This window comes from Pipra filicauda, unplaced genomic scaffold (genome assembly GCF_003945595.2).
Source record: "Pipra filicauda isolate LSUMZ 115617 unplaced genomic scaffold, ASM394559v2 scaffold344_size1527164_pilon, whole genome shotgun sequence".
NCBI classification, from domain to species: domain Eukaryota; kingdom Metazoa; phylum Chordata; class Aves; order Passeriformes; family Pipridae; genus Pipra; species Pipra filicauda.
In genome coordinates, this window is record NW_024104470.1 from 49810 (window position 1) to 65389 (window position 15580).

Sequence of the window (15580 nt, forward strand, 5' to 3'; positions counted from 1 at the left end):
TTAGCTGATCAAAGAACATGATGGACATGGATGCACTGCATGGTGCTCACTGAATAATCATAGTAAGCAGGGATCTTTCAAATCCTGAAGCAACAAACTTCAATTGGGTGGGAGAGGTTCAATTATGCTTTAAAGGGAACCTGGCTACGAGTGTGCAGGATATGGTAGGGAAATGTATGCAAAATAATTTCATGGAAAAGATCAATTATTTTATCAATAGGACATGCCAAGTGGAATTTACTCATCAGTCCTGAACTGAGCCTTTTAAGGAGATGATACATGGACCAGGATGGATTTCGGCCTCAAGAAGGTTTAAGTGAGTTTGATTAATTTATGTGCAGTTATCAACTGAGGTTTGGGTCCTGTGACTTCATGATATTAGCCTCGGATAATGGATGTTGTAACAGCGATGTAGGACTTTGGCAGCAAGTGTATCCCAATCCCACTTCATTAAGATAAAGTTGTAGGAATTAAATTGGGTTTGAATCTGAAGGTGCTATTCTTTCTCCTCCACCATCTCTGCATAATATTAATTCAATGAAAAAAGCACAGGGAAAAGCCAAACTTTTTTGCAAAAGAACACAGACATTTGAATTTAATAAATTATAAAATTAAAGATTCTAATTTGTATATACATTTTTAATATACAAGAAATGGCTATTTATTGCAATTTCTGTTAAGGCATATGTAAGTGAATGGAAGTTGCATATAGATATTCAGATGAACATAGCTAATACTGTGCATTGTAGGTGAGTAAATAAGACATTAAATGCATTACTTAATAAAATAAAACATAAAACCCTTTGAGTACTGGTAAAGCACCGTTTCTAGAATTCTCAAAATATCTGAAAGCATTCTATGGAGATGTGAGACTCTAAATATTGAATGGATATATGAATATAAGAAGTGATGCACTCATAATAGATTACAGAAATTTTTAAAGGAATGTTAGTGAAAAAAATGGCAGATGATTGGAGCCAAGGGAACCAGAATTTGTTTGGGATTTTTTTCGTGAGAGGCTATCACATGGATTTTAAGTTTAGACTAGCAGAAAAACGACAATTAAAAAAGCTGTGTACTTGCATGGTTAGGTCGCAAATGCACTGCTTCATGGGAGCACAGTGCTTTAGCTCTCAGATCTCTGAGATGGTCTTCACAGGAATATATTTATTTATAAGCCTGCTTTAGTTTCTGAGGATTAAGTTACATTAAAATACCACTTTGTGCTCATTATGTCTCAAAATGCAGCACCTGGGCAACAGCAGACTGGTTACAGAAGGCACATTATGATGATGCTCTTGCCCAATTACAGCATTGTAGAGAAGATGAAACGGTTGTCAAAGTCCAACCAAGCAAAACAAAAACATAAAAGACCAAATTTTCCACTACATGACATGGAACGAAGATCAGTTGAGAGAAAACCCCCACCTGTTGCCTGAGGCTGCTTTTTGTTTATCAACAGAGCCCTGTGTTGTGTTTTCCAGTAGGAGTGATGAACATGTTCTTAGGAAACAACCATCATGGGGAACTGCTGCAAAAAAACCCTTCTGAAGAACTCATGGCAGCATGAAAAGAAGGCATCTTTCCTGGTCTGAAGAGACTTAACTTCTTCCCCCCCCTCATACAGCAAGACTGTGAAGGGAAAGTAGCTGGTGGCTCTGCTCCATGAGGAGATGGACCATCATGCTCTCACTGTCTTCAGCAATCTAGACTGAAGCTGCTCCTTCAAATATTTCAGTGTTCCCCAAATAACAGCTAGAGAAATATTCAGTAGAATTAAAACAGTGAGAAACAAATCAAATTAAATCTCCAAAAAAAAGTGAGACTGAGAAGGGAGCAAGCCCTTCCTAAATGCAGATGCCACAAGGCATTTCATTGGGTCTAATGAACACTGCACCTAATGTAGCACCAGACCAGCCCTCTGGGAGGCTGCTCCTGCTCCCTGAGGCAGCAGTTTCCAGCCTGTCTGGAAAAATGCTTTTTTTGAGCTGTGGGCACTGCCTCCTGTGGTTTTTCTTCGCATTGCCTGGTTGACTAAGCCTGTTCCAAAAGCTAAGGCAGAATAGAATCTATTAGATGAGTTATCTCAGGCTTCTGGAGGTCAGAGCAATGAGTCTCCCCAGAGAGGAAGACTGGTACCATCCAGGCAGCAAATTTCTACCTCCCCATCTGCATAAATCCAGCCCCAACCCCTTTCTATCCTTGGGTTTGTAAGGTTTTCCCTAAGTTTCATATGCTTGGATGTGCTTCTAGGCTATGAAAAAGCTGGGGGTTGTGGCTTATTTTTGTTGTCCACAGAGCTAAAAGAATATTAACTTGAAGGGGAAAAGATGAGCTTTATACTAACCACATCTGTGTAAAGGAAATGTGGAAGGCAAGAAATACTATGACTACAGGCTGGGAGCCCAGATACAGCTTGTGTCTCCCATGGCACAGCAGCTGGAATGCTGTTGATTTAGACACGTCTTCCTTGCTTATAAATAGCATGGTGGGGTTTTTTTCCCTTCACTGCTCGTTTCTACATTGCTCTGTTTTGCACAGATGTGACCTGACCCTATGCTGTTACCAAAACTTGTCCTGTCTGTAGGCAACCACAGATCCCTTGGCACACGGCTCCGGCAGCCAGGCCATGGAGCGGGGCTGGGACAGGACTCTAAAGATAAGCACCCTTTGTAGGAAAACACTCAGTGTTCCAGGAGTTAAAGTCTGTGGTGGGACTCCTGCTGCTGTACTGCCAAAACTGCAGGGCCTGAGCTTTACTTTTCAAAACCAGAACAGATTGTTGCTTGTGCTGGCTTCTGCTTCCACATCTGCTGCCACGTCTGCTTGGTCCAGGAGATGTTTCCCAGCGCTCTGAACTTTTACCAGGCCTGTTATGCTTCCCTGTCTTCATGGTCTTTGGTGTAACTCCCATCCCTGCACTACCTGAGCTGCTCCAATTGTATCACCTCGGTGCTCTGTAAGTAGGGGCACTTGATGCCAGCACACCAGCTGAAAACATTCCTTCTCTGCTCTGGCCGGTATCTCCATTTTTCTTAGACCAGGTGTTGTGCTTCAAAGACTTCTGGCCACAGTTCAGTCCAGAACAGTCCCACATCTAGGTGCTGCAAAGTCTGAGGTACCTGCAGGCTCTCACCTCCTTTCCAGCAGGAATGGCTTGTTTGGAAGAGGAGACTGGGCAGCTCATTCAAATCGTGGTCAAGGGCAGAAGGCAGGGTCGCAGGGAGCCACGTGTGGTTCACCTGGCAAGACCTGTGAAGCTCTTTGTCAGCAGCCAGACCAGAGAAGAGCTCTCACATTGCTAGAAACGCAGCACATTCCCAACATTTGTGTGACTGTGTATACGGGCTTATTGATGGCACCACTTCAAACCAAGACCAGCTCAGGCTGCAGGATGAGATCTTACTCTCAGACTGGAAAAATCTGAACTGGGAGCCATCAGACCTACCTCCTGCTAAACAGAGGATTTCAGGGAAGCCCTGGGCTCTGCAGGAGGTTTACCAGCAAAGAGGAAACAAGTGGAAGAGTCCCAGCCAGGAAAAAAACTGCTCAGATATCACCCACAGCAGGAACCAGTCCATGCTCCCTGTCTTGGTGGTATTAGAGCCAAGCTGAATTTATCTTCTGTTCTCCAACCAGGAATTCAAAAAGACCTATGAAAACCATGATGACCCTGAGGGGAAAGGAAGTACTCAAAGGGTTGTCAGGTTATACATCTTAAAGTTTCTAGCAGACCTGGTGCTGTGAATACACATGTGTGTGTTTGTGTAAGGGCACAGCAAACAGTTGTTCACTTCTGCACCAATAAAGCTCTCCTAAGGAAAGCAAGATAATACAAAATTATTTCCTTGAAAAAAACCTCAGCCTATGGGGGGGAAAAATAATGTTTTTCTTAACAAAGCACCAAAGAAAAGACAACAAGAATCCAGTCATCTTTAAGTTAAACAGAATGTGGGTAGAAAAAAAATCAGACCAATAAAAAAAGCACCAACCAACAATGATCACTGAGGCTGTTGCATTACAGGAATTTAAAGACTACCAAAAATATGGATAATTGTAAACAGAAAGAGTAGGATGTTGTCAGTCCAAGTTGGCCAGATCTACCCTACTAAAATGTCTTGCGTGCATCCAAAAGTTTAGGAGAATCCTTTGAAACTGTTTATGGAAGTATGTAAACTACTGTTTGCTGATTTTTAATTTACACATAAATATAGGGCTACAGGATTTTCTATATATTATCTAACACAGACCCGGTTCAGAAAGGTACATGAGCAAATGCTGAGCTGTGACCACAGAGGCAACTCTGCCAAAGTCATCAAATTGAGCCTGGCACATCCTTAGGTACCTTCCTGAACCGGGCTGTGTTAGTGCCGGGGTTTATGCAATGAACAGAAGCATCACAGGATTGCTGACCACCTGCTTGTCAGTGTTAAAGGGATTTATTACAGCTTGGGACTGCTCTCCTCCATACTAAGTGTAACTCCCATTACTATTCCCAAGCGGTTTTACACAGGCATAGAAGACTTAAAAGAGCCCATAACCAAGAAACTTGCTAACCTGGCCTAAGTATTACGGTTTGTTTGGATTCAGTGGAACACTGTGGGGATATTGCACTAATACTCTGCCGTACCCTGTACACCTAACCTAGCCATCAAACTGCTCAGATTAGCACTTATCAAACAATCTGTCATTTCCATTTATAGTAGGCTTGAGAATTTGGCATCTCTGCCATAGCACCACTTTGATTTTTCCCCATTTTTAGTCTCTACGACACGGGCAATACTATGATGTTTGTAACATCTCTATAAGAGAAAAATGTTGTTTGTGCCATATTTCCATTTTAGTTTATTTTCCTAAGAGTCTCTTTTTTCATTTTCTCAGCAATCAGCTCCTGAATTCTTTGATTCCTTGTCCTTTCATAAGGTATCCTCCTCCGTGTAATGATGTTGTGCTGTGGTACTTCATTATCCAACCCATCAACTTTGTAGGGAACATCCACTGCATTGATTTCTGGGTGCTCCTCAGTTGCATTGGAAGGGGGTGCACGTGTTTTGGGAACCTGAGGAGGGCTGGTGGCAGACTGGGTGGTGGACACTCCCACGAGAGGGCTGAGGGTTGTCAGGAGCTCCTCCTCAATGACATTATTCTTATTTACATTAGCATCGGTTACATTGCCGTCCTCTGTTATGTTGCTGTACATGTTACAGGACTTGCAACAGAGCTTATTGTAACCAGGGATGGAGCAGTAACGAGAGAGAACTTCCATGCGACAAAACATTGACTTGTCTCCTTGACAATGATCTTCTGAAAGAGAAAAAGGGAACAGATAAATAAAGAGCATCTTCACATTAATCAGAAAAAGAAACACAGCTGAAGCTTTGGCAGTGGGCAGAGGGTTTGATATTTAAAGTGGGATGTGAAACTGGCAAATGAGCCTTCTATAAGCAGAAGCAGGATTAATATTAAACCTAAAACTCAGCTCACTTCAAGGGCTGCAAAAGCTGATCTGAACTGTTTGTACCGGCCCCATCCAAGCTCTAGATCATAACACTCAAATTTTTGGCCTCGCATTCTGGAAGTGCTACCCTGAACACAGTGCAGCCACAATGAATTGCCTTCCTGTCTTGGTTGCAACTTCAAAACGCACTGATAGTGCTGTGTTGTTAAAACCCAAGAAAGTAATCAGGGTAAGAAATCTATTTTTTCCCCCTTCGCTCCTTTTAATGTTTTTCTGCATCCTAACAGTTACAGTCAGGTGTAACTTGTATTTATCTGGAACATCTCAGGAAAGTCTTATTTTGATGTGTACCGTGTAATTCTCAGAATTAATCCACCTCCCATTGGAGTGACATGCCTCAGCATGTCCCTTGCTCAAGAGAAAAGCAGTGCATTTATCATGAGGCTTTTCTCCCCCTCCTAGAAGGGAGCTGATATTTTTGGAACAACAAACTCCAGCACGATGGAGCCGAGCCAGTCCATTAATAATTGGGAGACCCGGCAGTAACAAGTCCCAATTTTTGTGTCACTGACAGAAAAACTGTAATAAAAAAGAAATAATGACAATCAATAAGCTTTAAGCTGCCTATAGCTGTTATGACAATTTGCACTATAAAAGAGGTGTTAGAGCAGATCCTGATCTTGCTGAAATACAGGTGGCAAATTGTGGGCTGAGGCATTAAAGCTGAACTGGTCAAACAATGCTACTGCCTGAGAAATATAAATAGAAGCCTACTCAGAGGTTACTCAAGCCCTTGTGATTTCTGCTCAGAGGAGGTAGAGGACCATATGAACTGGTGGCAGATGGATGGTGAGGGGTTAACAGGCTCCTTGGAGAGAAAGCTACCTGTCCTCTGTCCTACATACACACTCCTCAGCTCCCGTGCCTCCGGGATGAAGTAACAGAGCCAGACACTGCAGTGGAGGAAAAATCCCAACACACAGCCCATGATGAGAGAATCCTCAAAGGAGAGGAGAGGGCTGAGGAGAAAGGCAGACTGACCAACACTTGGCATCATCAATAACAAAACATTTTCTCTGTGACCAGAGTGCTGAGACAGATGAAATCACTTCTGTCTCTCTCCCTACTCTTACTACATTTCCACCTACTCTTACAGTAAAGGATGAGTAACTCCAATTACTCGCCTTTATTTAGAGTGCACCCGATGGCAGACAGAGTCAGCCTCTTACTGGAGCTCATATTTCACCCTCCTGCTACGAGCACTGACTTGTGTCAGCAGCCTCACAGCAAAAGAGAGAAGCAGAGCAAATTCAGATACCAAGGGAACTCAGAAAGCGTAGGTGCTGCCTCTTCACTCATCCTCAGTTAACAAAACAGGGCATTGTAGGTGTTTAATTGGCAAACATATCAGTCTAAAATAAACTAATAACTGGTGCTGCTGCTTTAAAAAGCTGGTGCTGGCTGAGGAAAGTTAAAACACCTCCCTTACATTGTATCTATACCCAGATTGTTGCATTTGCTGCAGAAAAGCAAAATTCTGGTTCCTACTTTCAAATGCACCAGTTCATTTTCGTATTTTTCAAATGCTAAACTGAAATGGTGCTGGAAATACGGAATGACTCCTTCCTTAAGAACCTAAGAATAATACTTTGGTTTTGGAGAAATTTTCAGACCAGCCTGTAAGAGCTGGAAGTGTTCATACCTGTGTGCACAGCTCCGTACAAAGGCCTGCATGTGCCTGTACAGCTTTATATATGTTTTTACATACCCCATAAGAGTCCCCTTTGAACATTTTGCCTTGTGTTGCATGACCCTTATGCATGTTCCTCCACATAGCTTGCAGAATAAAAGCCAACAGATACAACATTTAAACGTGGTTTCAACAAGGCAGGGCTGTTCTTGGCTTTGTAAGGATCACTGAAAGCACCTTTAGAAAAATGCCTTTTTTTTCCTATTAAAAATATGCAATGTCAAGCTTAAAAGTACACAGAAATAAACCTGCATTATGTAATAAGTTTAGGGACATCTGATAAGTTATATAAATAAACTCTGTAACTTCTGAATGTCAGAATGAAATTTTGATTCTCTATCCAAAGCAAAATATGCAGATTTGCTGAACTTTTATTTATTTTTACTTGCAGTATGCATGACAGACTGGAAGTATATATTCAAAACATCAGTAAGAAAAAAATAAATCAGTTTCACAGTCACTTTGGTACACATTAGTCTCATAAAAAAATATTGAAAAGCAAACTGAATTGGCACATCTTTAATATTATGTTAAATACATACAAAACACTAATAAAATATCCCTGATAAACCAAAGTGCATATAGACATAGTGCACAATGCCCAGATACCTTATTGCACCATTCTCTATAGCCACCCATCTCTTGAAACATCACTAAACATTGTCTATTTAAAGGTAACAGTCATGAATATATTTATACAGTTAAACACCAATTATTTTACATAACAGTATTCAGTGCCAGATACGTGTCTTTGCTTTTTCACTTTGTCATGTAAATTGTTAACATGTTTCAGGAAATTATCATATTAACAGCAAAATTTAAATATGTGATCACATGATAATGACAAGTTTGAAGTGCTACACTGTTGACGACCCAAAGATTCAAAAATGCCACTTTTCCAAAAAATATGATCAAAGCAATAAGGTAGTAATTTGCTCCAAGACTGCAGTTTTACAGTTGATACATTTCTACTATTGGTACTGACTGTCACAAACAGGTTTATGACTTGTGAATTCCAAATCTTCAACACAAACACGGAAAGTGAAGCACGAATGCCAGTTAAATTTCAGTAAGTCAGGCCACAATCCTGTCTTGATGAAGATATGGATATGCACTGTGCAAATTAACCTCCAATTAAATTTACTGCCTTCCAATAGTTATCATTCAAGTAAAAACACTCCATATGAAGATTAACTCAAGGTACCAGTGTACTGTTTATATTTAAAGCTGGATCTGGTAAATTAATGCCATTTACATTTCAACATTAAGGCATTTTTCTAAAATTCTTCTTCTAAGCAAAAAAAAAGCAATAAAAATTGAGGTAATTCTGTAGTAGTTCACACTGTTATGTTTGCCAGTTGACACATCTAAGAGCACACACACACATACACACACACACACACAACCATACCAGTCAAGTCAGACATGCACATGGTGAAAAAAGACCAAAGATGTAATGAGTATAAACAGCTCCGTGCTGAGCAGCTGGAGACATCGTAGTCATGAAAACATCATATTGCCTCCGCCACGCTGAGAAAAACACCACCACGCAACCTTCAACATGGACCACGCCTGTTCTGCTTAGGGTTTGTTTCTAAAGTGAAAAGTACGCAAAACTGGCAAAAATTGTGCGATGGGAATAAAATGAATGCAGCTTTTCTCAAGGAGAAACACACCAAACTGCCACCGGAGTTTGGCGAGAGCCGGCGGCGGCGGCGTAGCAGCACGGGAAGTACGGACAGAAACTCAGCTTCTGCTTCCCAGTGAGCCCTCCACGGGTCACAAACGTAAATGTGAGGGTCAGGAATAAAAAGTGAGCAGCAAGGGTGAGGAAAGCAACAGCCCCGCAAAGGAAAATGGAATGAAAAAATTCTTCCACTCATCAGACTACCCTGTCAGCGAACTGAAACCAGAGAGTTAGGAGATTTCGGGTTTTTAGATAAAGGAGAACTTTAGCACTACAAGGTGTCATTATTGTGATGTGATCACATTCACAATAAGTTCTCAGTTTTGCTATCAAACTGAACATCAGGAACCAGTAAGAGCCTTTTTTCACCATCATCAAGCAACAAGCAAACCGATCCCAGCTCCCTTTCAGAGGACTGCAACATACTGTGGAGATCCAACTTCACACATCCAACACTTCAAGACCTCCACCACCAGTGCTACGCAAGCTCCAGAGAAGAAAGACACCGAGCACCAAGTGCCTGGTGTGAAAAAACAGATTCAGCCCAAGATTTAAACTTGGCAAAGTCAAGGGAACTTTCCGCATAGAGAGAAGAAGAGAGCAAAAGGCAAAGTCCACACTCGATGTGGCATGCATTTAAGGGCAAAGGCAGAGTTATAAATGGGTCTTTTACTTGAAGATATTTTCTGGATGGGGTAGTCTGGATCAGGTCTTGACAGCCATTGTATCATGTAGGTTTTCTTTGAAGGATCAGAAACGTTTCCTTGAATAGAGGGGGGAAAAAAAAGACATAACACAACATTTGTTAGACAGCATTAAATAGTTGCCCTGTCAGAAGGGGATGAGCTGAGAGAGTGAGTGGGCTCCAGTGGTGAAGGAGCCCAGGGAAGGATTATGACCAGGCTGTGTAGTTTTGGGCAAAGGGTGCTGCTGTTTGGGGAGGTTGCTACAGCTCGTGCCCAGCACTTGACAGCCAACACAAAAGACAGCCCAAAGGCCAGTTCTCCAGCAGCACTTCCCAGGGCAGTGCTACAAATGTCCTCAGAGACCTGCAGTCTGGTTTAGTTATACTGCCTTGTTAAAATCGTCATGTTGGAGACCATAATTGACAGCTTGCTTCTAATTAATTAGGAATCAAAAGCTACCCTGAGCAATACATCAGGAATAAAAGAAAAATACTAATTACTTAATAATAGGAATATGTAAAATGATCTCACAGGTATCATTTGCTAACAGCTGAAAAGCTAACAAGGATAAAAGCCTTATTGTCCTGGATTAAGAAGGAAAACAATTAATTATAGGTTTAAAAAACTGAATTAGATAACCCCTGCAGATGACTTGTGTCTGACAGAATGGAAAAGAAGCCTGGAACTGTCGATGGAGATGAGGAAAGCAAAGAGGCATCTTTGTACATGATGCCCTTGCTTAGCCACAACCCAGCAGCCTCCTGCCAAGCCCTGCAGGTCTCAGGGGTGCAGGGCTGTTCTTGGGCAGTGCTCCTCACCCAGGGCAGCTGTTGGCTGCTGGCAGATCCAGCCATCCCCACTGTACCGGGGTCTGCCCCAGCCTCTCATGCTGTTCTGGAGCAAGTGCTGCTCCCCCGCAGAAGAGATTGACCACAGGCCCGAGAATCCCATTGCCCACAGAACAGCTCTAAATTTGGAAAATCTGCTCAAAACAGGGATTGTGGAGAACTGCCACCCCAGGCAGACGTAGCACACCAGCATAAATTCAATGAAGGCGTTGCAAATAAATAAATTAACACTTTCTCAACAAGTACCATACAGTATAGAAGACAAGCACTTACTTGGGCATGGAGGTAGTCTGCAAATCCTTACGTTCTCTGGTTTGTTCTCCTTGCACAGGCCAATAGCGTTGTCCCTGGTCCGGCACAGCACCGGGCGATCCTGTGTGCCATTGCCACAGCTGACAGAGCACTGGAAAGACATGCAGCAGTTAGACCCCAGTTCCACTCCTTTGGAAACAATGGATTAGAAATTAGCTTCTGAACTGCCCTTGGTTTGAGCTGACAGGGTGCGTTATTTGAACCACTGCGGTACCCACGGTAACCAAGCAAGAGGAAGAACCACTCACTGCTTTTTGTGGTGCACCAGTGACTGTGAAACACTGCAAGAATGGTCTGAGCAATAAACAAACAACTGTAAACGTGAGGCATCTATTCACAGAAGCATCCATTCGCAGCGCCAGGGATGGCATTGTTTGTCAGAAATTAGTTGCTTGAGACCTCCAGGCAGAGACTGACCTGTGACCAGGGTCCTATTCTCCACTGAGCTGGGCACAGCTCCCGGTTGCAGGGCCTCCTGCCCTCGGGGCGGTCGTTGTTGCAGTACTTGGTGTGAACAGACCGGTTTGTGTTGTCGTGGAGGGGCTGGATGCATCGCACAGATCGCACCTGATATCCTGTTTTCCCACAGGTTTTGCTGCAAGGTTCCCATTCTCCTGTAACCCATCTGGGTTGGTGAAAAGAGAGGAAGGTGAGTAAAATTCCCTCCTAAATTAAGTGAGCTCAGACTGTCGATCTCTAACTCCGTAACACAGGTTCAACATGATGTTAACACTAGTTCTGATACAGAAAAAGAAGATATGAAAAACCATAAGCAGTTATGGTGAGGGTTATTTGAACATGCACCTGAAATATCATTAAGATGACACAGATCTTTAATATTAATTGTTCCCATTCCTTCTGAGATGAGCATTATTCTTACTTTGCCACATTTGCTTTGACTTTAAGCTGGCTTTTACAAGACTGCACATAAAAATATGGTAGCTTTTACGTCAAGAGCAGCCACCCAAGGGTGCTGCTGAGCTTCCCAGGTCTTGGTGCATGAGATGTGCCTTGTCTCATAATGTAGCATTCACCAGCTACCCCCACAGCTGGTTCCTATAGGAGTGAAGCCAAAACATCTGGACTAGAAATGCAGTTCCAGCCTGGTCCATATCTGGGCACTCCATGGATGACACCCTTGGTCATGTTAGGCACCATCAGCTGAAGCACTGTCAAACCCAGCTGCTACTCAGTGCTGTGTGTGCTGAGCTTGGGCAAATCAGGGTCTTCAGCATCATAAATGTTTGGTTTTGGGGAAGGCAACACTCCACTGAAAACCGTAGTGTCCGAGTTCATAATGTGCAAATCAATTTGGCCACTGAAAAATGAAACCTATGGTTTGTAATGTGGTGTATTTCAAAACATCACTGATCACCCAAACCAGCTCATGAATTACAGCTACAAATTGTAGGGAACTTAGGGGACTTAGAGCAACAGGGACAGACAGGACCAGAGGACATTTACATAGAGTGCTGAAAGCTTGGTTATAATTAAGAAGGTATACAGCAGTCTATAAATATTTACAGAGTGCAGAGATCTGCCAGATGGAAATATTGTTCCATGTAAACAGTATTCATGGGATAAACTTAAACAAAAAACATACACAGTCTGATGAAATACCCTGAGTTTGAAGGAATTGTCCTACAGTACTCATAAAATCCTGGGTTTAGAAATAGTCAGGAAATAGCATGGGGACGAGGCACTGCGCTACAGGCTGCAATTAAACAAAAAGTAACTATTTCACCCAACTTTCTCTTTGTAACCTACGGAAATTACCCAGCTGTGGAGAAAAGTGAGTGCTGTGGAGCACAAAGCCATGAATCCTGAGGTGACTTCTGATACAAAGATGAGTTTTTCCCAGTGGTGAAGAAGCAGCATATTAGTGTAGTGGGTGTCACAGAGCTTCATAAAACCCCTTAAATAATTGCCTCTCCTATGTACAAGAGCAAAATGCTCTGATGACTTTCTATGGAAACAGAGGTGACTGAAACTTCAGGGATCCAAGTACAATTTAGGATCCTATTGAGTCTTTGTGGTACCAAAGTCCAATTATATTTGCAGCTGAAAGGAGAATACAGTCCTTTCCAGAGAGCCTGAGATAGAGTTAGGTCATTACTTTGGTTTTCCAGTAAATAAATGTTAAACCCTGACCATGCTGAGTTTATGGGGCACAGTTTCTTGCCTTTTCTCTTTCAAATATTTTTTTTGAAAGGAAGTTAGGAAATATTGTGTGATATGTTCTATTTATTTGCTGTGATTCCTGGAATCTATAGTTGGTCCCCAGAGATAAAAGCTGGGATCAACATACTCCTTTCTTGTTGCAGTAGCAGCACAAGGAATATATGAGTCCTACATGTGGCAGGAATAACCTGCTGCCAGTCAAAAAAAATCACCTGTAAAATGTGCATTAAAATATAACACTTGACTATGTAGAGCAAAGATGAAGGTAATAACGGGCATATCACGCTGTAGGAGGGCAGCCAGAGAAATTTAACAGGTCAAATATTTTTCATGCATTTAAATGTCAAAAACTATGAACTTTAGGAAGATTTGGATTTGAGAGTCTGGATGACATTGGTTTCCTTATGCAGCACTCTGTACATTTCTTCTGACACAGTTAATTCACAGTGTGTAAAATCAGCTGAATTTGTGTCTATTTTGTACTAACTCAAGATGGCCTGAACACAAACGTCTGGATCAAGGCAGCGCTTCTTTTCTAATCCAACTGATGTCACAAGTAATAGGACCCAGCAGTCCCAGAAACAGTGTTTCTACGAGCTGAATACACAAGTGCTGGGTGGGTGTGATGCCTCCTGCCCCCCCCCAGGGAGCAGTGCTGTGGGCAGGGATGCTTACATGGGCTGGGAGCACTCCTGGAGGTTGCACACCCTGCGGATGGGCTTGGGCTTTTGGATCACCTCGCAGAAACTCCGATGAACCATCTTGTGGTCCGTCTTCCTCCGGCAGCCGTACTTGGTGAACTGGTAGCCTGGAGAAAGACACTCCTCTTATTCTCAGTACTGGTAAATCTCACAGAGGACTCACGTTTCAAACAAACTGCGCACACGCTGTCAAAGGTCGCGGTAGGAGCTACGCGCGACCAAAGGAGCTCTAAACCGCACCAAGTTAACACGTATTCATGCGAATTGAACACCCAGAGTTGCTCACCCCCTTTATTTTTTTACCACAGGCTTTAATGAGAAGAACAACAAGATTTAACATTTCAAAAACATTCTGCACATCTGCCCAGCCACAGTCCAGCACTGCAGCCTGACCTGGGGAACAGCTTTGGGGTTCGCATCTGGCCCCAAAAGCAGGAGTCTGACCTTGCAAGGTCCTCGCCACAGGACGTGCATTTACAAAGGGCTGCCCCATGGCATCTTGAGGTTTGTCACCTTCGCAGCTTGGAGACTCTAATCCAAATCTTGGACATTTGTCCAATTTTTCAGTTTCATAAGCATAAATCAGACATGAGCCAGCCCAGAACTGCCCCCAAACTATTTAAGTCAGATTTTAACTCCATTTGCTGTTTAGATATCTATTACATAACTTAAATAAAACCCCTCCTACACTCCTGTTCTCCCCAGGGTCTTGTGGCAATGAATCAATTTTAAATGGTCTGGGGTCTTGTTTTTACCTCCTCCACAAGGTTTTGAACACTGGGACCATTTCTTCAAAGCCCATTCATATGACACCGAGTCCTCTTCCAAAACATTATTGTTATCTACATTCAAGGAATCTTCATGGATCATGTACTTGTAAGTCAAAGATATCTTGGCACCACCATGAGGAATCACCTAGTAAGCAAACCAGAGGTAAGGAAAAAAGATACGAAAAACTGATACCAGAAGCTCTGTGAGATGACATGAAATAGGGACCATCATGGCTCAAATATAAAAACATCCCCAGAGGGATTTAAACCTTTTAGCTGCACTCAACAGATTTTTTTTCCCTGATGAAATAGTATATCCTTATGACACAGAGTTTCTAAACTGCATATTAAGAAAGACTGTTGTTGATTTAGACTTATTTTTCTTGCCAGCATTGGACTGGCTTCGCGATACTAAATTTTTTCCATATCCCATCATAAAGGAAGAAAATTTTGTGCTAAAACGATAATGGATAGTTCCACTAAAAGACAAAGCAAATTCAACTGCAGAGATAACTGAAAACAGCAAAGAAAACTGCTTATATTTCTGATAAAACACAAATATTCTTATGATAACTCTGATAGTTCGGCAAAGCTTGTTACTTAATCTTGACAGAAATATAAACTATTTAGAAAGAGTTTTTGTTATCACACTGCACTAAGACAAATGCAAGAAAACAGAACACAATGAGAATAAAGTGAAAAATATTGGTCCTTTGGAAACAATATTTATTCCTCCTTTGGAGTTCAGCTGGTGTAGATCAACACATTACAGCTGTTTTCAGAGGTATTCTGGATCAACTTATCCCTACTCCTTTAAGTCTATCATTTACTGGTTTGCAATGAAAAAAGAGTATAGTTGGGTGGTTTTGGGAACTGTGGAACTGGCTGTGCCCTGACAAAGGGAGCCTGGAAGCACAAGACTCCTGCGTCTGCCTTTGCAGGATATATTTCCAGAACACGGATGGGAAAAGGATCTATTAGATCAAGCTGACATGAACCACTTTGACCTTTTTTGACTTATGCTCTCATGTCAGATGTGAGAAGTAAGCTGCAGAGTCTCTCCACAGTGGCTGATTGCTAGGCCGTCCGCAGGAAATAATCAGGAGAGCTGGTTGCTCAACACTTAAGGCTGAGTTATAACAACTCTTGCACAGAGCAATGAATTAGGAGAAAGGAATTAAAATACA

At 42.3% G+C, this 15580-nt stretch overlaps 1 protein-coding gene across 1 annotated transcript in view; it reads right to left on the reverse strand.

Moving 5' to 3' along the window:
- Window positions 1-602: 602 nt before the first annotated feature.
- Window positions 603-15580, reverse strand: part of ADAMTS2 (ADAM metallopeptidase with thrombospondin type 1 motif 2) — a 173533-nt gene continuing 158555 nt past the window's right edge. Inside the window, exons 17-22 of the mRNA XM_027724071.2 lie at window positions 14379-14538; window positions 13598-13730; window positions 11159-11366; window positions 10703-10832; window positions 9569-9658; window positions 603-5304 (exon numbers count right to left, since the gene is read on the reverse strand). Of these exons, the coding sequence (XP_027579872.2) occupies window positions 4841-5304; window positions 9569-9658; window positions 10703-10832; window positions 11159-11366; window positions 13598-13730; window positions 14379-14538 (1185 nt within the window). The 3' untranslated portion in view covers window positions 603-4840. The remainder of the gene's footprint in view (window positions 5305-9568; window positions 9659-10702; window positions 10833-11158; window positions 11367-13597; window positions 13731-14378; window positions 14539-15580) is intronic.